The sequence below is a fragment of the Bufo gargarizans genome, chromosome 4 (genome assembly GCF_014858855.1).
Source record: "Bufo gargarizans isolate SCDJY-AF-19 chromosome 4, ASM1485885v1, whole genome shotgun sequence".
NCBI classification, from domain to species: Eukaryota; Metazoa; Chordata; class Amphibia; order Anura; family Bufonidae; genus Bufo; species Bufo gargarizans.
In genome coordinates, this window is record NC_058083.1 from 504201121 (window position 1) to 504224306 (window position 23186).

General features: G+C 48.8%; 1 protein-coding gene across 1 annotated transcript in view; it reads left to right on the plus strand.

The window, feature by feature from the left end:
• The first annotated feature begins 227 nt into the window (after positions 1-227).
• The window catches only part of PPP2R5A (protein phosphatase 2 regulatory subunit B'alpha), a 104925-nt gene continuing 81966 nt past the window's right edge, over positions 228-23186 (plus strand). The window contains exon 1 of the mRNA XM_044289120.1: positions 228-630. Within this exon, the coding sequence (XP_044145055.1) occupies positions 483-630 (148 nt within the window). The 5' untranslated portion in view covers positions 228-482. The remainder of the gene's footprint in view (positions 631-23186) is intronic.

Here is a 23186-nt window from a genome sequence, read left to right on the forward strand (position 1 = left end):
CGTCCTCGTCCCCATGGCAACGCGCAGCTTTCCGTCTCCCAGCGATGGATTTCTTCAATAGTTTGTTTGTAATGCGACGTCAATCTGAACGTCCCGCCCCCCGGCCTTTCGCAGCGCTCAGCTGCCCCCGTCTGGCGGAGAGAAGTTAATGCCACGCGCGCGTCACGGCTCTCCCCGCGTTCCCATTGGCTGCCCGAGCCGTCAGTCATCTTTCACCCCCCCAGCCCCCCCCCTTCTCTAGCACTCGGTGCGGGCAGCAGTTACCGACTTACCGCCACAGGTTTCCCCGGCTTCTCTACTTATCCCGCATGGAGCCTGCGCTGTGAAGTCTAAAGTTCCCCCCCGCCGCTGCCGCCGGAGAAGATGACGGGGAGAGGTCCGACTGAGAGGAGCTAGAGGTGGGGGGGCCGCAGGAGTTACATGAGGCCGGTTACCCGCGGGCAACGCACACCCGGATTTACTCAGAGTTGGGCGCTTTCGACATGTCGGCGATCTCTGCCGCCGAGAAAGTGGACGGTTTCACGCGGAAGTCCGTGAGAAAGGCGCAGAGGCAGAAACGGTCGCAGGGCTCGTCCCAGTTCCACGGGCAGGGGCCCCTGGTGGAGCTGTCCCCGCTCCCCCAGCTCAAAGGTAAGCCGTCATGTGTCGCCCATGTGAGGAGGGGGGCTCCTCAGGAGTGCGCCCCCTGCCGGCCCGGGGGCAGACTGTTTTCTGACACCTGTGAGGCGCTCTACAGAAGTGCGCCCCCTGCTGGGGCTGAGAGGAGGAGGGGCGGTGGGCACAGCGCACCCTATTGGCCTGTGTGAGGAAGTGCAGCCAGCTGCCCGACTTGTGGAATGCAGGGAGCCCCCTGCCGGTGTGTTTGAGAAGTGCAGCCCTTTATGACACCTGTTGGGGGGGGTGGGTCACACTCTTTTTTTAATAAAGGTGCTAGGTAAATGAAAAGGTTAAGGGGGGGGGGGGCACTATGCATGGTGCCTAGTAATTGTGAAAAGTGGATCTAGACAGATCAGGGAGTGGGTAGCAACCTAAACCTAGGGGGCGCGTTGATGCATAGGATCACTTTGTAGGTACAGTATTTGGGTGCATTAAAGGGGTTTTGCAGGATGGACAATTGCTGAGGACCCCTATGGCTGGGACCACCAAATTCCTTTATTCAAGTGAATGGTTCTGCGATCTGCACGTTGCTGCCCCACGGTCGGACCGCAATTTGTGGTCTGCAGCACGGGCCCGGGCCAGCACACGGTTGTGGGCACGAGCCCTTATTCAAAAGGTTATTCGTGAGGTATAAATAATACTCACTCTTTTGAAGCTTTGCTTGTATGTTTCAGCCCTTTTAGGCCTCATGCACACGACCGTGCCGTTTTTTGCGGTCCGCAAACCGCGTATCCGCAAAAAACGAAATGCCGCCCGTGTTGCCTTCCGCAATTAACGGAATGGGCGCCAGCAATATAAATGCCTATTCTTGTCCGCAAAGCGCGGACATGAATAGGACACGTTATATTTTTTTAGCGGGGCCACGGAACGGATCCACGGATGCGGACCGCACACTGAGTGCTGTCCGCATCTTTTGCGGCCCCGTTGAAGTGAATGGGTCCGCATCCGAGCCGCCAATACGGCGGCACGGATGCGGCCCAAAACAACGGCCGTGTGGATGAGGCCTTATTCATATAAATAAACCGCTATAATGCATAGTAATCCTGAGAGCGCTGAACCCTACAGAGACGTCCGAGAGTAGAAAAGGAGAGATGCGATGATGTCACCTCTGTCCGTACACTAATACCACTGCAGGGTCGCCTTCCTGATGACATTATTGGAGTTCATTCTTGCAAAAAATTACAAAATTATTTTAGATTTAATGGATATTTTTTCACTAGTAGTGACCCCCCCCCCCCCCCCTTGCATGGAGCCGCCATATTCAGTGTCTGATGTAGATAGTGTACAGTGCGCCGCTATCCTCCTCAGCCCATAGGCTGTGAATGGACTTGCAGGGATCCCGCTGGACCGCCGCCGCCACCCCATTCGTTGCATGCAATGAGGCGGATCGTCGGACGCAGGACCCCAGCCTTGTGATCGTTGGTGCCCCCCCTAGCAGTCTAAGGCCTCAACCGCGTCCGTATTGCGCCATATCCGCAAAATACAGACACCTTCTGTGTGCACTCTGCGTTTTTCTCACTCCGATCACTACAAATGACATTTCTTGGCCCCAATAAGGGGTCAAACGGATTTTTTTTTCTTGTCCGTTCTTTTTTTTTTTTGCGGCCTGTATGCGGATCTATTCCCTTACGCTGGGTTCACACCTGAGCGTTCGCGATGGAGCGCTCTGTATGCGCGATTGTACCGGCGTTTGCAATCGTGCATACAGAGACAAGCGAACGCCCATTGTCGCGCGTTCCCGAAAGTCTATGTACGGGAACAAGCGACAAGACACCCCAAAGAAGCTCATGTACTTCTTGGGGCGTCGGGCGATTGTACGCGCTGTAAAACGCCCAGGTGAGAACCATTCCCATAGGGAAGCATTGGTTTCTCCTTGTTGAGCGTTTTACAGCGCGTAGGAACGCGCTGTAAAACGCTCAGGTGTGAACCCAGCCTTAAATGGGCCTGAATAAAAAATTAAAAAAAGAGTTTACTGTGTGCATTCCGTGTTCGTATGTCCGCATGGCCCGTCCGCCCAAAAATAGAACATGTCCTATTGTTGTCCGCGTCACGGACAAGGATAGTTCTATTAGGGGCCAGATGTTCCTTTCCACAAAATGCTGAATGCACACAGCCGGTATCCGTGTTTTGCGGACCGCAAAACAGCCAGTGGTCGTGGGCATGAGTCCGAAGGACAAGAATAGGGCATGTTTTGTAATTTGCATGGCGGACATACGGATTTGAACAGCACCTGCATTCGCACATCGGTGAATAACGGCCATTTTTGTAATGGCCCTCACACGGATGTATTCAGAACCAATCTATGGGGCTGTTCACACGCCCGTTTTTCTTAATTGCCAGTGGATAGCGGCAGAAAAACAAACATACATATTTTTGGCCCTTTTCACAGCCAGCCAGACCCCACTGGAATCAATGGGCCTGTTTTTATCAGACCTATAGATAGGAGTGCGCCCATCTAACGGCTATTTAAAAAGGGTATACTGTGTAGAAAAAGGGCCTTTCAGGGGTTAAAGGGGTTGTCTCATCGTGAACAATATCGAGAGCGGAGCCCCACAAGTGAAGGGGGGCGCACTGCTCATGCACAGCCGCCCTCCATTCATTTTCTATGGGGCCGGCGAAAATAGCCGAGCACTGGCTCGACTATTTCCATCGGCCCCATATAAACTAATGGCAGCGGGGGCCGCACATGCGCATGCGCAGTACGCTCCCATTCACTTCTATGGGGAGCCAGCTTGGTGGTGGCCGGACCGGAGTCCTTCAGCCACCACCTTGCGGGGCTCCATTCTCGATATAGGTGCGGGTCCCAACGGTGGGACCCGCACCTATAAGACAATGGGGGCATATCCTGCCCCCATTGTCTATGATAGGACAACCCCTTTAAATAAATAAAAAAAAACTGAAAAAAAACACCTCACCATATGCACCAAAGGGAACACTTTCTCAGCATTGGAGGCAGCAGGACCTGACGCTCCCTGAGACGTGATGTCACATGATCACACAGGGAGCGTCAGGTCCTGCTGCCTCCAGCACTGAGAAAATGTTCCCTTGGGTGCAAGTGGGGAGGTGAGCTTTTTTTTTTTTTTTTTTTAATAAAAAATAGATCTTTGCAATATGGGGCAGGGTATTATGTATGCTGGGGCACTTGGGTATTTTGAGACATGATGTATACTGAGGGCGCTGCAGCGGTTGGGTTTTGTGTTAAAAAAAATAATAAAAAGCCAATGACTTACATCCGTTTTCAATGACCTTGTTACCGGAATACCCCTTAAATTTAGTGCTACATTTATTTTTCTCTCTCCATAGAAGTCAGTAAGAATATTGTGCACTTTAGCCTGAATTCACACATGGCATACGTCATGGCCCGACCTAAACTGACAGCATCATAGGGATGGCAGGTCATGACACACACAAGGTCGTATAGCATTATATTGATTTATGATGCTATATAACCCTTAGAGGTCTGGAATGTAATTGTATAACACTGACAGCATCATGTCAGTGTTATCCAATTCATTCCAGAACTGTAAAGGGTTACATAGCGTCATAAATCAGTATAATGCTATACGACCCCGGCAGCGCTGGGAGGTCAGGACGGGTGCTCTCCCTGACACGCGCAGCATGGGACTCGCTGGTGTGACAGCGCGTGCTCAGACCGGATGTCCTAAGAACGCTGTGCCGTACGATGCACGCTACAAAACCCAAGTCGCATTTGGAGGAAATTATCTGCTCAGACTTCTCAGATCCACAGCTTGCCATCACATGTAGAAAGGCGGTGTGGTTAGGCAGTAGGACGTGGCCGTGGTCCTGTTCACACTATAGTGTTTGTTCTCCAAGGATCGCTCTTGTGGAGACAGATGACAGATTTTCCTTTCAATGTAAATAATTTCCATGGAAAACCATTTCCCTCCTAGCAGAATACAGGCTGTAATACACTTGTGTGACCGGGGCTGGACCCTTGTCTGCAGGTGGTAATGAACTGCGGTAGTCCTGACTTCTTGACGCTTTCTTTGCTGACCACCAGCGTCCATTTTCTGTGCAGCGTCTCCCCATTGAGCACACCTGCATGCTCGGCTGCACAGTCTGTGTATGGGTGGAGGAGGAATAGCTGCTGCACGGGCACCTCTACTGCAAGGCCGGAGCTCGTTCTGAGAGATGGAGGTAGGTGACGGGGACTTGGAGGTCAGCTGAGACCGCCCGCTGTCAGACATGACCGGCACCTAGGTGGCTGTCGGCTAATGATGGTGTGAACCCAGTGCATACCCTCCAGCCTTCTGCTATCTTAAAGACAATCTTAATTAGCTTACACAAATGAGTTTGTTTCTAGGCCCGGGGTGTTTGTGGATATGCTGATAGCTGTCTGTGATCGGCCAATCTGACTTCTTTTTAAGTTTCGTCATTAGTGATAACTTTGGATGGTTGTCTAGTGCGAGCAGGGTGAACCTCCTATACTGCCGCCATCAAGCTGGCCGTACATCTGAGATCATGCAGCCAATCAGTTGTCCATGGGATTGTTCGTATGATTGATCACACCATCTAAACTGCCCGACCACGGAGTGTTAGTGTTCTTTTTTTCTTTTTTTATATAACAACTTACTCCCTGATGCTTGAGCACAATGGCAAGTGAACGATCTCCATTCCAGCTGGCTTTAATCTTATATATGTATGGTCACCTTAAGGCCTCGTGCACACGACCGTATGTATTTTGCTGTCCACAATAAACAGATCTGCAAAAAATACGGATGACATCCGTGTGCATTCGTATTTTGCGGAACTGAACAGCTGACCCTTCATAGAACAGTCCGATCCTTGTCCGTAATGCGGACAATAATAGGACATGTTCTATTTTTTTGCGGAACGAAATATGGACATATGGAATGCACATGGAGTACCTGGATTCATCCCTATTTCTCAACTTTGTCAGTCATCCCACCGATATACACGCCATTAAAGGGTTCCTCTCACTTCAGCAAATAGTATTTATGACGTAGAGAAAGGTAATACCAGGCACTTACTAATTTATTGTGACTGTCCATATTGCTTCCTTTGCTGGCTGGACACTTTTTTTAATCACATTATACACTGCTCGTTTCCACGGTTATGACCACCCACCAATCCAGCGGCGGTGGCCGTGCTTTCACACTATAGGAAAAAGCACCAGCCTATGTGCCCCTCCATGGTCCTGAACACTAGTGAGGCTGGTGCTTTTTCCTAGAGTATGCAAGTACGACCACCACTGTTGGATTGCAGGATGGTCGTAACCATGAATACAAGTGGTGTAAAATCTGATAGGAAAATGAATCCAGCCAGCAAAGGACGCAATATGAATAATAACAATGTTAGTAAGTGCCTTAAGTGTATTAACTGTAGCTACATAATAAATCCAGTTGCGTAAAGTGAGAGGACCCCTTTAAGGCCTAGTTCACATACGCAGTGTGTCTGGGTTGAGTGAAAAACTGATGGCTTGGCATGCAAGTTGAATCAGTTTTGTCTGTGGTTGCATTTAGTGTTTGTTTTTTCATCAGCATTGCATCCATTTTATATCAGTTTTTACTCAGAATAAGGCCCCTTGAAGACTAACGTCGCGGATTAGGTCCGGATGTGTTGGGGGTGCGTTCCGGGAAAATCTGCATACAGCCCGTCTTTTTGCAGGCTGTATGCAGAACCATTCATTTCAATAGGTCCGCAAAAAACGGAAATGACTGTGTGCATTCCATGTCCGTATGTCTGCCGTTCTGCAAAAATATAGAACATGTCCTATTCTTGTCCGCATTACAATCAAGGATAGGACTGTTCTATTAGGGGCCGGCTGTTCCACAAAAAGCGGAATGCACACGGCCGGTATCTGTGTTTTGCGGATCTGCAATTTGCGGTCTGCAAAACAGCCGACACTCATGTGTATGAGCCCTAACACCCAGCATCTCCTCACAACCATCAGTTTTAGGCTCCATTCACACTTCCACAATTTCGTTCTGCAATTTGCGGAACGGAATTGCGGACCCATTCATTTCTATGGGGCTGCACGATGTGCTGCCCGGATCCGGAACTGCGGATCCGCACTTCTGGGTCCACAATTCCGTTCCCGAAAACAAAATAACTATGTATTATTCTTGTCTGCAATTGCGGACAAGATTAGGCATTTTCTATTAAGTGCCGGCGATGTGCGGTCCGCAAAACTCACACAGGCCTGTGAATGGACACTTAGGGAGCATTCACACGACCGTGTAAATGGATCCGCATCCGTTCCCCAAATTTGCAGAACGGGTGCGGACCTATTCATTTCAATGGGGCCGAAAAAAGATGCGGACAGCACACCATGTGCTGTCCACATCCGTTGTTCCGTGGCCCCGGTTGCGGACAAGAATAGGAGTTCTCTATATAGCGCCGGCCATGTGCGGTCCTCAAAATGCGGAACGCACACGGCCAGTATCCGTATTTTGTGGATCCGCAATTTGCGGACCGCAAAACACTTACGGCCGTGTGAATGCTCCCTAAAGCGGACTGCGTCCGGATGGCATGTATGTGCTGTCAGATTGTGTGTTTTGTTTTTTGCTGACCAATTCGCCAGTCCTGCCTGAAAAGCGGATGGAGATAGAACATGCTGAGGTCTTTCCTGGATGGGCAGATGGTTGTACACCCCTGAGATGGATGGGTCGGGGTTCAGGCCGGATGCCGTCCTGTGTGAAAAGGAACACATCCGGACAGAAAACCAGTTTGTGTGAAATTAGACTAAAGCAATTCTCCAGACTTTAAGTGAGTCCTGTCCTCAGGATAGGCCATTACTAGCTGAGCCATGGGGGTCTGGGGTGCCTGCCGATCAGCTGCTTGGTGCAGCTACAGAGCACCATTAACCCCTTCAAGACCAAGCTAGTTTTTACCTTCAGGACCAAGCCACATTTTGCAAATCTGACATGTCACTTTATGTGGTAATAACTTTGGAACACTTTTACTTATCCAAGGCAGTCTGAGATTCTGACAGTAGTGAGTGGTCGCTTTCCTAATCCCTCAAACTGAGCAAACTCTACACCTTTTTTGGGGTCGCCGTTTTTTTTTTGTTTTTTTTTTTTCCTGTTGGGGAAGTCCTCCAGGGAAATGCTGCCCATGTATTATTCTTGAGACCCCAGAAGCACTGCTGACTGAAGTATTGCCCTCTCCTTCCTGAACTCCAAAAATCAAAATTAAAAAAAAAAAATCTTGAAATTCCAGGAAGGTCCCCCCATGACCAGCTGTTCTATGGATGACAAAGGCATTATATAGTGACACTTGGGTTAGGTACACAGCTAATCTTTTGTACCACACCTTAGATTTTCTTAAAGGGGTTGTCCAGGTTCAGCGCTGAACCCGGACATATGCCCATTTTCACCCCGGCAGCCCCCCTGACAGGAGCATCGGAGCAGTTCATGCTCCGATGCTCTCCTTTGCCTTGCACTAAATCACGCAGGGCAAAGGCATATTCTGAAGTTCCAATGACGTACCGGCACTGATAGGCGGAGCTTAGCGCTGCCCTAGCCTGTAAAACGACCAGGGCAGCGCTAAAGCCCGCCCATCAGAGCCGGTGACGTCACCGAACACAATGCTGGGCGGAAGCCTCTGCCAGGCAGTGTGGTATTGTAAATAAGAGCCCGTGCCCTGCGTGTGCGATCCTTCGCAGGGCAAAGGAGAGCATCGGAGCATGAAATGCTCTGATGCTAACATCAGGGGGCTTCCTGCGTGAATTTATGGTTATGTCCGGGTTCAGCTCTGAACCCAGACAACCCCTTTAAGGCACTGTAGGGCTGTAGTACCTGGTCTGAAAGATCCACTCCACCCATGAACTGGTAGTAATCCTGGATGCACACAGGCTTGGTGTTCTGCTCTGTGGTTCCTCGGACTGATCACCATGGATGGTAGTTAACACAAAAACATCCCGTTTGTCCTTGTATTTTAGCAACATCAAATTTTCTGAGGAAACAGCCCTGCTTTCCCCGCAACGCACTGTCTGGTCTATAAAGGATTTAGGGAGCCCTTTTTGATTTTGTCTAATTGTGCCACGTGTGCCTATGCCCCTGTCAGCAAGGCACTTCAGGAGAGGGACACTATTGTAAAAGCTGTCTAAATACAGATGGTATCTGTGGTCCCGCAGGGGGTGGACTAAATCCCATACTATCTTCCCACTTATACCCAGAACCGAGTGGCTCAATTTTTGAATCTTTTCCCTCGTAAATACGAAAGCGCAGTGTATACCCGGATACACTTTCACAGGCCTTATACAACTTCACGCCATACCTAGCCCTTTTATTGGGCAGGCACTGGCGGAAATGGAATCGGCCTTTGAAGTGGACCAATGATTCATCCACTGAGAGGCATTTTTGGGGGGTATATATTTGACCAAATTTGGAATTGTAGTGGGCAACCACCGGCCTAATTTTAAAGAGTCTGTCATAACTGGGGTCGCTTGGGGGTTGGCATTTATTATTATTGCTGAAGTATAGAAATCTTTGAATAGCTTCAAAATGGGCCCGGGGCATGGCAAGACAGTGAAAAGGGGTGTGATATAAAATATCTTTGTTCCAATACGAATGTATAATTTTATATATTTTTTTTATAATGCCCATGCTTAGGAGAAGTCCCCAAAACGTTTTTGTATTTCCGTCGTGTCAGTAGGGGTCCATTTGTGGATCCTTGAAAGATAACTCTCTGGATGGGAAGCAATAAGTTGCTCTGCATATACCGTATTTTTCGCCGTATAAGACGCACCTAGGTTTTTGGGGAGGAAAATAAGAAAAAAAATATTTTGAACCAAAAGGTGCGCTTTTGAACTAATTGTGGTCTGTGGGTGACGCACTGTTATGGAGGATCTGTGGATGACACACTGTTATGGGGGATCTGTTGTTCTGGGGGATCTGTGGGTGACGCACTGTTCTGGGGGATCTGTGGCTGACACTTATGGGGGATCCTCTCTGGATGGCACTGTTATGAGGATCTGTGTATGACAGTTATGGGGGGGGATCTGTGGATGACACATATATAACATCTTATGCTATGTGTCATCCACAGATCCCCCTCCATAAGTGTGGGGGTCGCATTTGCTTTTATAATGGGGGTGGGGGTCGCATCTGCATTTATAATGACAGCGGGGCCCGTGCAGTGACTGTATTCTACTACACGGGCCCCGCTTACTGTACAATCATATCCCTAATAGTTAATTGTTGTGTGCATGTAAAAGCATAATGAGCGATAATGATGAGCGCTGTCTATTACTTACAATTAGAAGCGCTCGCCGTTCGGAGCAGAGAGGAGAGAGGAGGGAGGAGGCAGGCCTGGAGGACGGGCGCTGGCAGTGTGAGTCATCCGTCATGCGCCCACGCCGCCTGCTTCATTCATAAAGTGGGCGGCGCAGGCGCTTGACGTATGACTCACACTGCCAGTGCCCGTCCTCCCGGCCTGCCTCCTCCCTCCTCTCTGCTCCGAACGGCGAGCGCTTCTAATTGTAAGTAATAGACAGCGCTCATCATTATCGCTCATTATGCTTTTACATGCACACAACAATTAACTATTAGGGATATGATTGTACAGTAAGCGGGGCCCGTGTAGTAGAATACAGTCACTGCACGGGCCCCGCTGTCATTATAAATGCAGATGCCGGCCCCCAGCCCCTCCTCCCTCACAGCTGATACACCCGCCGCACGGCATCGCGGCGGGTGTATCATTGAAAACTAGGCAAAATCGGCTACATTCGCCGTATAAGACGCACTGCTATTTCCCCCCCACTTTTGGGGGGGAAAAAGTGCGTCTTTTACGGCGAAAAATACGGTACATATTTGTTCCACCATCAAGTTAATTAGGTCATCAGTGAAGAATAATTTGAAAAAATTAATTTCACTGAAACCTGTGGTATCTACATTGATGCCTGGAGTGGCTGTAAATTCAGGCACCTGGATCCATGAAGAGTCACTTGTACGGGACTGCGACTGCGCACTACCCCTAGGACGCCTACCAGGGGGCTCATCGTTAGAGGAAGATGAAACTAAAAATGACACTTCACACTTCATGTCTACTGTTGGAGTCAGTGTCCTCAAAAAGCACAGCATATGCCTCTTCGGCAGTGAAAAGCCGTTTAGTCATTTTAAACTGTATACTAACGTTGATTTATATTATTATTATTATTTACTTTTTTTATTGAACAACAAACTAAAATCCTGTATATCCTTTTGGCAGTTATTGACAGGTGGCACAGATGGCTGGCAATGAGCCTCAGGAGGCTGAAAATTATATACAGGGCTCTAGTATGGGGCACAGAGTAGTGCCAATATCCTTATTGGGGCAGAAAAGGGGTTAATATATTATTTTACAGTTATAGGTGGTACAAATCCACATGGGGCCTAGGAGACTTATATTTTACAGAATGGTGCCACTCAACCACAGGACACTGGTATGTACACACAGGAGGATGGCACACGTAGTGACAGGGTTAATTCATATTATTGTATTTTTATTATGTAACTTTGGAGTGAGTGACGGGTGTGTTGATGGGCAGGCTGGAGTGACGGGTGTGTTGATGGGCAGGCTGGAGTGACGGGTGTGTTGATGGGCAGGCTGGAGTGACGGGTGTGTTGATGGGCAGGCTGGAGTGGCGGGTGTGTTGATGGGCAGGCTGGAGTGGCGGGTGTTTTGACGGGCAGGCTGGAGTGGCGGGTGTGTTGACGGGCAGGCAGGCTGGAGTGGCGGGTGTGTTGACGGGCAGGGAGGCTGGAGTGGCGGGTGTGTCGACGGACGGGCAGGGAGGCTGGAGTGGCGGGTGTGTCGACGGACGGCAGGGAGGCTGGAGTGGCGGGTGTGTCGACGGACCGGGCAGGGAGGCTGGAGTGGCGGGTGTGTCGACGGACGGGCAGGGAGGCTGGAGTGGCGGGCTGGAGTGGCGGGGTGTCGACGGACGGGCAGGGAGGCTGGAGTGGCGGGTGTGTCGACGGACGGGCAGGGAGGCTGGAGTGGCGGTGTGTCGACGGACGGCAGGGAGGCTGGAGTGGCGGGTGTGTCGACGGACGGGCAGGGAGGCTGGAGTGGCGGGTGTGTCGACGGACGGGCAGGCAGGCTGGAGTGGCGGGTGTGTCGACGGACGGGCAGGCAGGCTGGAGTGGCGGGTGTGTCGACGGACGGGCAGGCAGGCTGGAGTGGCGTGTGAGTCGACGGACGGGCAGGCAGGCTGGAGTGGCGGGTGTGTCGACGGACGGGCAGGCAGGCTGGAGTGGCGGGTGTGTCGACGGACGGGCAGGCAGGCTGGAGTGGCGGGTGTGTCGACGGACGGACAGGCAGGCTGGAGTGGCGGGTGTCTGGAGGAGGTGATGATGACAGACTGGACAGGACTGATCTGTCGCTGACTGGGGCAAATCGCCACTGAAGGGGTTAATTATGTGTGAGGCAGGGGATGAGGCTCAGAACTGTTGATGACAGATGAGTTACAGAACTGATCTGGGGCACTGAAGGGGTTAAAACTCTGGTGTGTGGATTCTGACAAAGCTCCTTCTCTGATCGCTTCCCTGACAGGAATTGGGACGATCAGAGGAGGAGAGTACACACGGTTCCTCCCTAAACAGCATCAATGCGCTGTGATTGGTCCGTCTGCAGTAATGGACCAATCGCAGCGATCGCCGGCCAGTGAGCGCTGTGATTCGTTCCCGCCGGCGTCACTGGTTGCCTAGCAACGCCCGCGTGCCTGCTTCACTGAACTGTCAACGCATCGCTCTGTGCGGTGACGGTGTAACCGCATCACGTACATGCGCGTGGGAATGCGGTAAAGCATCCATTGAAGCCAGTGGAAGCAGCACTGCAGTGCTGAGTGCTGTCCACTACAAGGTAGACGGTGCTCTGCAGCTCAGGCGCTGACGTCCGGCATAGACTCTACACCGGACAGCTGATCGGCGGGGGTGTGGTGTGCTGGACCTTTTCTGTGGTGGCCTATGCGGTTTTTCAGTTTACTGTTCTATGTATGCTGGCCTTAGAGCGAGTCTATCAGCAGTTTTGATGCAGCTAAACTGCTGACTGCACCAGGATAGAGGATTAGAGAGCTGGTAACCTTCGTCCATGCTTTTGTTAGTAACATCAATGTGCAAAATACTTTTTTAGTGGAGGCGTGCCCCTTTCGACAGTGCTTCCTAAGGTAGTCCATCCCATTGAAGACTGGACGAGCCTGTCCTCTCGGGACAACCCCCAACACTGGACTGATTGCTGAAGATGCAGGTGGTCATCAGTGTGAGATTGGGCCCCCAGGGCCCCTGTAATCAGACAGGCTCGATGGAGCAGAACAGTTCCTGAGTTTTGACAAACTCATCACCACTCGCATCCGTGCGCTGTGTGTGGAGATACACGCCACTTTTACAGCTATGTGCCACGTGTGGTGCAGGGGTTTGTGTGTCCTCACATGTAGCCTCATTTAAAGTCCCCTTGCAGATGAGCGGATTAGGTCCGGATGCGTTCAGGAAAACTCGCACTATTTCACAAGCAAGTTCAGTCAGTTTAGTATGCGATTGCGTTTAGTTTTGCACGTGCGTGATAAAAAACGGAAGGTTTACAAACAACATCTCTTCTATGGGGCCTGCGTTGCGTGAAAAACGCAGAATATAGAGCATGCTGCGATTTTTCACGCAACGCACAAGTGATGCCTGAAAATCACCGCTCATGTGCACAGCCCCATTGAAATGAATGGGTCCGGATTTCGCATCACGCATTGCACCCGCGTGGAATATACTTTAATTACTAAAATCATACATTTATATTAGAAAAATAGCTCTAAAGTGACCAATTTTGAGCCTTAGTAAGGCTCCTCTGTCTTCTGCTTAAATAATGCTCAAAATGGGTCACTTTAGAGCTATTTTTCTAATAGAAATGTACGATTTTAGTAATTAAAGTATATTACAAAAATGGTCAGTATCACTGCCCCTACATAGTACACAAATTTTTTTTCTTAAAGAAGGCGTCAGGCGTATTGTCACCGCTGCCACTCCGTATGAACAGGCCGTATTTCCCTACCAAGGAGCCATGTTGCCTAAGGGCTTGTTAATACGACCGTGTGAAGCCAGTGTCTGTGCTGTGGACCGCAAACTGCAGTCCGAAATGCATGGGCACCGACCATGGCCCAGCCACATGGGGATTGTGGACCCATTCACTTGAATGGGTCTGCGATCCCTCAGTTCCGCAAAAAAATAGAGCATGTTCTATCTTTTTGCGGTGCGGAGGCACGGAACCCCAGAAAGCACTCTGTAGTGCTTCCATAGTGTTCCATGCTTCCGTTCCGCATCTCCGGGTTTGCGGACCCATTGAAGTGAATGGGTCCGCATCTGTGATGCGGAATGCCCACGGAACGGTGCCAGTGTATGGTGGATCCTGCAAATGCGGTCCGCAATACGGCAATGGGCAGCACACGTTCCCGAGCCCTAACTTTTTGGGTTGATTTTGATTGATCTCTAGTAACCATCTTATTGCTGAGCTATGAGTCCTACTGGTTCCTAGAGCAGTTTGAATGGCTACTGCCATGGTCTGTAACCCGTAAGGGTGCGCTCCCACGCTGTGGACTGACTTGCAGAAATTTCCGCTACTGAAATTCAGTTCCATTCTCCTTAATGGAGCTTCAGAAATCCACGTACTTGCCGCCCCCTTCAAATAAATGGAAGTGATTTTTAGTCGAGGATTTCTGCACCACAATCCGCAGCGTGTGAGGGCAGCCTCGCTCTGCAGCTCCTGGAGAACCACGGGGCAGACCCCTTTTCTGCAGTATTTTGTCTATACATCCACAGGGGATAAAAAATAAATGAAAAATCTGCTGTGGATTTTGCAGCAAAGTCGCAGCACTTTCCGCAGGGCAAAGCTTAAAATCTGCCGAAAAAAGGAGTACACCGATGATGCAATAAAGATAAAAATTGCATCGCATCTCACAGATGTTTTCCCGCAGTGTGCGGATTACTTTTCCGTCTGCTGGTTTTTAAAGTTTGAAGGAACTGGTTTGCTGGTCTCTCCTGTCTCCCCCATGCCCTCCCTGCTCCTCTGTTGTGCTGGTATCCTAGATATGGCCGTCCTTAGCTGGGAGTTGCCTGACCCGTCGTGACCTTCATTATCTGGAGATGCCGCTTCCATTGTACGGATAAACCCATTGAATGGTAACATACCTACCCGGGCGTTTACACCATTTAGTGTCCGTACTGTACGTTCCTGTAGACTTATGGATTTCTAGGTTTTCAATGTAAATGGCCATAGTGTTTTTTTTTTCCCCAGGACCCTCTCTATGTCCCAGAGCAGATTACAAGCAACATGCCTTTCTCTGTTGGACCTGGTCCAGCTGTTTGTTACGTATAGCCTTGTAGTGGACGGTGCGGGGGAAATGAGACTCCGACAGCAGCCTCACCAGCGAAATCAGCCGTTTACTGGGAATTTCGCGAGACGTTCACATTATAAAAGATCTTTGTGTGCTGAGACAGCTCTTTTAGGCCTCATTTTCTAGTTAAGGGCCAGATGATCGGCCAACAAGCGTTCATAGGAATGCTTGTTGGCAATTATCTGGCGGTGTAAAGGTGCTGCCGATTGTTGCATCTCTAAACGATGCGTGGTTCTGGGCATGTGACCTTCAGGCAAAAGGCGGAATCGTAGCAAAAATTGAAAATAGTGCAATTGATAAGTTTCTTGTCTATGGCTGGGTTTACAGGCTTCAGTAGCGTGCTGCATGGCCAATTAATGTGCGGAAAAAAAAAACGTATAAGGCTACTCTCATCTGACCCTTTGTATTGCTGTTTTTGGATCCGGCAGAAGATCTCAAATCCGGAGCAAAGCGCTTCAGTTTTGTCCCCATGCATTGTCAACGGGGAACAAAACAGATCAGGATGCATTGCGTTCCGGTTCGTGACCAGACACAAAACCGCTGCACGCTGCGCCCCGGAGGCTCCGATCACTTGCCTTGATGTTCACACCCCCACTGAATTGGACTGACAGGTCCAAGTAGGGAAGGTGTACTCTCACCTGGCCCTAAAGTCTCTTAGCAGCGTGTTCGGCACATGCGCAGTACTTGTCTGGAGACTGTACATCTGCTCGGCAATCTCCAGCATTCTACTGCGCATGTGCCGAGCGCTCCTCTGCAAGACTTCATGTGGTGAGCAGCGGACACGTCCCATGGCAGATAGGTTTCTATCAAGGTATCGAATTACGTCTTTCCTTTAAACCCATGTGAAAGGGCCTAACTGAATTCACACATGCAGTTTTTGTATAGTTGATTTAAATTTTTTTTTTTTTGTTTTATGCATTTAAAAAAAAAAAATTACTGTAAATTTCATGTCACATTCATAGTGAAACGTCTTGTGTGATTAGGTTTTTAATTTGGTAATTAAGTTCGTAGTAAATTTCTGTACTGGTCTCCTGGGATCCGTCCGTCCCTGATTCACAGTTTATTAGATAGGAATTTTTTGGATGTTCTTTGTGAACAGGAATATTAGTCTTGTTAAGATTTCAAACATTTCTCTATCTTGATTTTCCTGCTCCTTGGCCGCGATTGGTCTGTAACGGATCCAGCAGGTTTACAGTATTTAGAGCGGTAGCCGCCTGCCAAGAACATGGAGAAAACTGGCGAGATTTCTCTGCTGATAGACTTGTTTTCCTGTGAGCTTTCTCCCAAAAATGCATCGCAGATAAAATTACGATGTCTATGCGGGAACTCGCTGCTGTTCACAATGATCGGCTTGTTACTCTCCCTTCAGCAAACGGCATTTATCATGGAGAGAAAGTGTTAATACAAGGCACTTACTAATGTATTGCGATTGTCCATATTGCCTCCTTTGCTGGCTGGATTAATGTTTTTCAAACACTGCTTGTTTCTAGGGGTTACGACCACCATGAAATCCGGCAGCGCTGGTCCTGCTTGCACACTATAGAAAAAAGTACCAACCTATGCACTCCCACAGTCCCGGCCACCTGAGAGGCTGGCACTTTTTCCTATTGTGTGCAAGCACGACCACCGCTGATTGCAGGGTGGCCGTAACCCCTAGAAACAAGCAATCAATCAGTGGTGGTCATGCTTGCACACAATAGGAAAAAGTGCCAACCTATACACTCCCACAGTCCCGGCCATCTGAGAGGCTGCCACTTTTTCCTATTGTGTGCAAGCACGACCACCGCTGATAGATTGCAGGGTGGCCATAACCCCTAGAAACGAAAAATCTATCAGTGGTGGTCGTGCTTGCACACAATAGGCCTCTCTGGTGGCCGGGACTGTGGGAGCGCATAGGTTGGTACTTTTTTTCTATAGTGTGCAATCGGGACCAGCGCTGCCAGATTTCATGGTGGTTGTAACCCCTGGAAACGAGCAGTGTATGAAAAAATTAATCCAAACCGCAAAGAAAGCAATATGGACAATCGCAATACATTAGTAAGTGCCTTGTATTAACACTTTCTTTACATGGTAAATGTAATTTGCTGACGTGAGAGGACCCCTTTATTTAGGTTAATGGTTTTCCTGCATATTTTACACTTGGCCTACATCTTATTACTGTAACTTTTTCGTTCTCCTCCTCGGCTAAAATGACTTCTCAAAAATAGTAAGTGGAGCATTTTTACTCTCCCAGAAAAAACGTAGTACGACCTACAGTGTATTATTGGGAGTGAGCGTTTGTACAGACCTTCGGGCCTGCGTGTTCGTTAGCGTTTTGTGATATCATCTCTGACAGGGTGCAACCTGTAAAGCCGGTCTGTGATCTCCCCAGATAAGGTCAGAAACCCTGCGCCGTGAGGTGAAGACGTGCAGCGTCTGTGATAACAACCAGTAATCTGCACAGATCACTGTGGGCAGTGAGATAAGCCGACCGCGCAGCGCTGATTACCAGTGTGAGGAGGAGGTTAACAAGCGCCTGATCAGTATTGCTCCCTGCCTTGTTGTTTCCAACATGGGGAAATTGGGCTCAAAAGGTTGAATTCACACTTCTCTGATTAGCGGCACCATGTTTGTGTGTTCCCACCACTGAAATATGATAAATCTGCGGTAAATAATAGAAATGATATAATAAATATTCTGTGACCTTTGGCCGACGTGATGGATATAGGGAACTTAATCCCGAAGTCATGTTTTTTACAGGTTTTTAGCGTACAAGAAATAAAAACATTTAAATGTGAACTGGGCCTTAGGCAGTCTGGGCCGTAATGTGTTGGACGTCCCAAGAGCCACATCAGGGGGGCCTTTACTTATCTGCTCTTTGCTCTGCTACATAGTGGTAGCCCAATTGAGGAAGCCCCCCCCCCCCCATGGTCGCCCCAATACCTCTTCAGTCATTGGCTATAGAGACTTCTACTGGTTCCTAGAAGTAATGAGTTTGTCATACTGCTCAATGACCCATTATAGTCAGTCGGCCAATTCACATGCCTGTACCATTTAGGTCTGATTTTCCTACAAGACTCATCCATTCCAGTGAATGGGTGTGCAATGAAACACGGACAGCACACAGACTGTATCCTCGGTCAGTCTACTTCAAATATCCTCCTTGCAGAAATTAGTTTTTGATTGCTTGTCTGAAAGGCCCTTTAAGTGGGGTTTCCATAGATCAGGCCATCCTTTGGTGGACACTAGAGCAGTCGCAATAGGCGGGCTTCCTGTTTTCTGTAGTTCACTTTCAGCTTGGCTGTATAGATTGGGATACAATGAGCAGAGTCGTCTCACTGTCATTAGAGAGCAGTTGAGATAATGCCAACTCTATTATACTGCTGGAGATCTAAGCAGGATGGCGATGGTCCTTTTACCTGGGCCAATGCCTGGCCATAGCGAGTGTCAGCTGACTGTATAAGGGTACTTTTACACTTGCGTTGTGAGGATCCGGCAGGCAGTTCCAGCGACGGATATCTTTTGTAGACGGATGCGGCTCCACCTGACAAATGCATTGAAATTCTGGATGAGTCTCCAGTGTAATCTGGAAAAACTGATCCGGTATTTATAAATTTCTTTGCATTTTTAAAGGTCTGCGCATGTGCAGATGGGAAACCGGATCTGCTTTTTTTCCGGAACACTTGGTACCGGATCCGGCATTAATACATTTCAATGGGAATTATTGCTGGATGTGGAGTTCCGGAATTTTGGCCGAAGAAAATACTGCAGCATGCCGCGGTATTTTCTCCGGCCAAATACCGTAAAGGGACTGAACTGAAGACATCCTGATGCATCCTGGACGGATTGGTCTCCATTCAGAATGCATTAGGATAAATCGGAACAGTTTTTTTCCGGTATTGAACCCCTGTGAAGGAACTCAATACCGTAAAAAGAATAACGCTAGGGTACCTAAGGCTATTTTCACACTAGCGTTTTCATTTCCGCCATTGACATCCGTCATAGGTTCTCAATAACGGAAGAAACTCTTCAGTTTTGTCAGCATTCATTGTCAATGGGGACCGAACTGAACGAAACTGAGTGCTCCAAAATGCATTCCGTTCCGTTTGGTTGCATCCCCACCGCAGTGTTTTTCTGTCCGCAATGTGGTGCAGAGCAAGATGGATCCATCCTGACACTCAATGTGAGTCAATGGGGACGGATCCGTTTTCTCTGACACAATAGAAAACTGATCCGTCCCCCATTGACTTTCAATGGAGTTCATGACGGATCCATCTTGGCTATATAAGACATAATACAACCGGATCCGTTCATGACGGATGTATGCGGTTGTATTATTGTATCGGAAGCGTTTTTGCAGATCCATGACCGATCTTGCAAAAAAACGCTAATGTGAAAGTAGCCTAATAAGTGCGGTCCCCTCCCCATATGGTTTGCATGTTAATTCCCAATCATTGTCCAATGTAAACAGGGGTTGGCTGATGTTATAAGTTGTTTCCGGCAGTTCGCCTCCCTGTGTAAATGACAGGAGGGGGTATAAGAAATCGCCCTCAGTCGCTGGAAAATGTGATGAGCGGCGATTGTATTGCATATCGCCAATCTTCACTTGGAGTGGATTCCTGTTTGCCGCTGCTTTGCCATAGACAGGGGCGTAGCTAAAAGCACATGGGCCCTAGTGCAAGAGTTCAGCTTGGGCCCCCCTTCCCTTGTTGGCAAGGGGCAGGGGAGCACGTAGCCTTCCTGCTGCCTGAGGCAAACATTGAAAGGGCACCCCCTCATGCCAAATCCTTGACCTAACCCCTTCCCTCCAGCCAGAGGTGTAAGTTGACCAGCATGCACTTTCTATAATGCCAGTGTCTTATGTGGCACAAGGGTCTTTGGGCCCCTCAGGCTCCTGGGCCCGATAGCGACTGCTACCTCTGCACCCCCTATAGCTACGCCCCTGGCCATAGACATGGAGCAGAAAGAGAGATGGGAGATGGCATGTGTGCACTGTGCGCCCCGTCTCCTCTTACAGCTGATCGGTGGGGGTGACGGCTGTCGGACCACTACCGATCTGATATTGATAGCCTATCCTGAGGATAGGTCATCAGTATTAAAAAGCCTGGACAACCCCTTTTAAGGGCCAGTTCACTTGACTGATTTTGAAAAACGTGCTTTATTTTTATTTTTTTTCCTGCGGTTTTAGACGTGTTTTTTTTTTTTTTTTTATGTGGTATTTTGATGCGCTTATTTTTTTAACCAATAGGTTCTAAACAAATTGAAGCAGATTTGCACCAAAAAACGCATGGAAAACACAAAAAGGATTTACTTGGAGCCGTTTCCATTTTAATGGGAGATTCATCGCGGATTCTGCCCCAAGGCATCTTTCCACTTTTTTTTTTACAAATGTAAAAAAATAAAAATAAAAAAAAGTGCTGCTTCCCATTGAAATGAATGGAAGGCTGTTTTGAGGCATTTTTTTGGGAGCTGATTTTCAAATAAATGCATACGTGGAAATGAAATGGATTTAAGGTGGGTGCTGCCGTCCTGCATGATTGGTCTCCTATCTTAATGATTAAATATCTTGTGTGAATAAGTCGGAGGCAGGGCAGTCCTTGTCATATACAGGATACCAGAAGTGCCGGGCTTTTTAATGTCCGTTCCGCTAAAGATAGAACATGTTCTATATTTGCCCGCAAAATGCGATTCATTGACTCATTGAAGTTAGTGAAGTCGGATGCAACACGGACGTCATCCTCGTATCGCGGACAGCAAAATACATATGTTCATCTGAATGTACTTTTGGGCCTATAACTTTTTAGGAACACCTTCCCTAATATCGGCGAGGGGAAGGTGTTCCGCCATGGGAGCACATGCTTCTTTTTTTTTTTTTCAGGTGCCCTGATCTCATTTGACCACTGCATCCGAGAGGTTAAATGTCTGCGATCGGCATTATTGCCTTTCGCAAACATTAGCTATGGTGTGTGCTGCTTAAAATAGCGGGAGCCATATTTAAACTAATTACTTCTGTCATATATGTACAGCAGCTGTCGTCTAAGGGTTAATTGGATAAACTGGCGCGCATTACACCAGGCATCTACGCCATGTTTCTTTTCTGGCATTAAAACTCTAAAATTACTAGGAGCCAGACATTTATATTTTTCAAAATATTAAGGCCTGTGTGAAAAACGTCAGTCTTACATTCTGCCCACAGTGCCATGGCCGCCCGTCGGGGTCTGACATAGGCACAGCACAAGGGCCCGGCTGACCAGGATTACAGCTTCTTCCCTGGAATAGCAGATTGCATTTTGCATATGTTTCTTCCTCTCCTTACACTTTGTCAGATGGAGGTTGGCAGACCTCCGATTCTCAGATCTTAGCAGGCCACAGTACGTGTGACATTGCTGGTTGGCGCCGTTATACATGTTAATCACCGTTACACCCCGGAGGTGGAGACCATCGCTGCTAACAGAGGCTCGGTGTCGTTTGTTTGTGATTCTACAATTTTAGTTTTACAAAGTTTTTTTTCGAACACTTTAGTCATGTTCCCTTAAAGGGGTTGTCTGGTTTTCCCATATTGATTACCTATCCTCACGTCCGTCATCAATATCAGAACAGCGGGGGTCCTACTCTCGGTACCCCATACAGGTCACTGTTTACATGGACGCCATTGACACTGCAGTGTACCTACAACAGCTCCGTCCCATTCACTTGCAGTGTCGGCGGCGTGCAGGTGAACAGGGAAGGGAACGCAGCGCTTGCACATACGCTGCACTCTTTTGGAATGGCTGATCAGCGGGAATGCTGGGAGATAGACCCCCGTGGATCTCAAATTGATGACCTATCCTTTAAAGGGGGCCTAAACCTTTGCTGAAACCAGGAAGGTGCCACAGTGCTTCTCATAGCGTTCTGCGTCTTCAGGTTTCGTCAGCTCCAGCTGCCTGCTGAGTACGGATCCCATTATGCTTTTCATGGATCCTTATTCCCCATGGTGGTAAAGTCGAGCAGAGCGGATGAAATCCAAAGGCACAGAGCTCTCCGAGGAGCACTGCTGTACGTTCCTGGTTTTTGCAAAGGTTTAGGTTTAGGAACCCTTAAAGGGGTTCTCCGAGCTCTCCTATATTGATGACGTATCCTCAGGATAGATCATCAGTATCAGATCAGCGAGGATCAGACACCGGCACCCCCGCCGATCAGCTGTATGAGTACGCACATGCCGTCTATGGCAAAGCAGCAGCGAACATGAAGAGAGACTGGAGATGGCATGTGTGCACAGCACGCGCCGTCTCTTCATACAGCTGATCGGGGGGGCAGGTGTCGGACCCCTGCCGATCTGCTATAGATGACATATCCTGAGGATAGTTCATCAATATAGGAGAACCCCTTTAACATAAAGTCAGCAACTAGCATACATTATATAGAAAGTAAGCACCCCATTTAAAGAAGCTGTCCAGTTATCACTTATCTTGTGGGCTATTAGATCGGTGGGGTTTCTTTCTACCACTGTGACCCCCACCGATCATGAGAATGAAGACCCCCCCCCTGAAAAGAACAGAGTGTGTGGTCGCACATGTGCACGGCCGCCCCATTCATTTCTACTCTATACTCGGCGATCTCCCGATTTCCCATAGAAATTAAGGGAACGGGCGCATGCATATGCTGCCTTCATTTTAGGGGGTCTGCAGAGTGTACGGGTCCTCCGTTCTCGTGATCGGTGGTGGTCCTGTGGATAGGGGATAACTTGAAACAACCAGAATACCCCTTAAAGTTATGACCTATCCGCAGGAAAGGCCATCACTAGCTAATCAGCAGGGGTCTGACACCCCCCACCGTCCGGGTGTAGCGACGTTGCTGGAAGTCTGTGCTGGAATTACACTGCACCCCCAATGATGTGGTGGACAGAGCTTGTCACTGCAGCGCTGCTCCCATTAAAGTCAATGGTGAGCTAGTGATGGCCATCCCTGCGGATAAAGGCTGGACATCCGATAAATTGGGGCTATCGCATTCAGCACTTTGTTCCACAGACCATTTTTTTTTTTTTTTTGGGGCGTACATATAATTTGCTGAATAAGTGAAAGAATAATAGTGTCATCGGGAACAGGTCGGTCTGTGCTGGTGGACCTGGTTATAGGCCGTCTTCAGAAGAAACCGATGGAAACCAGAATGAAGGAAGCGCCAGACGTCCTGGTAATGAATGTGGGATTGAATGGCCTTGCATAAACAGGGG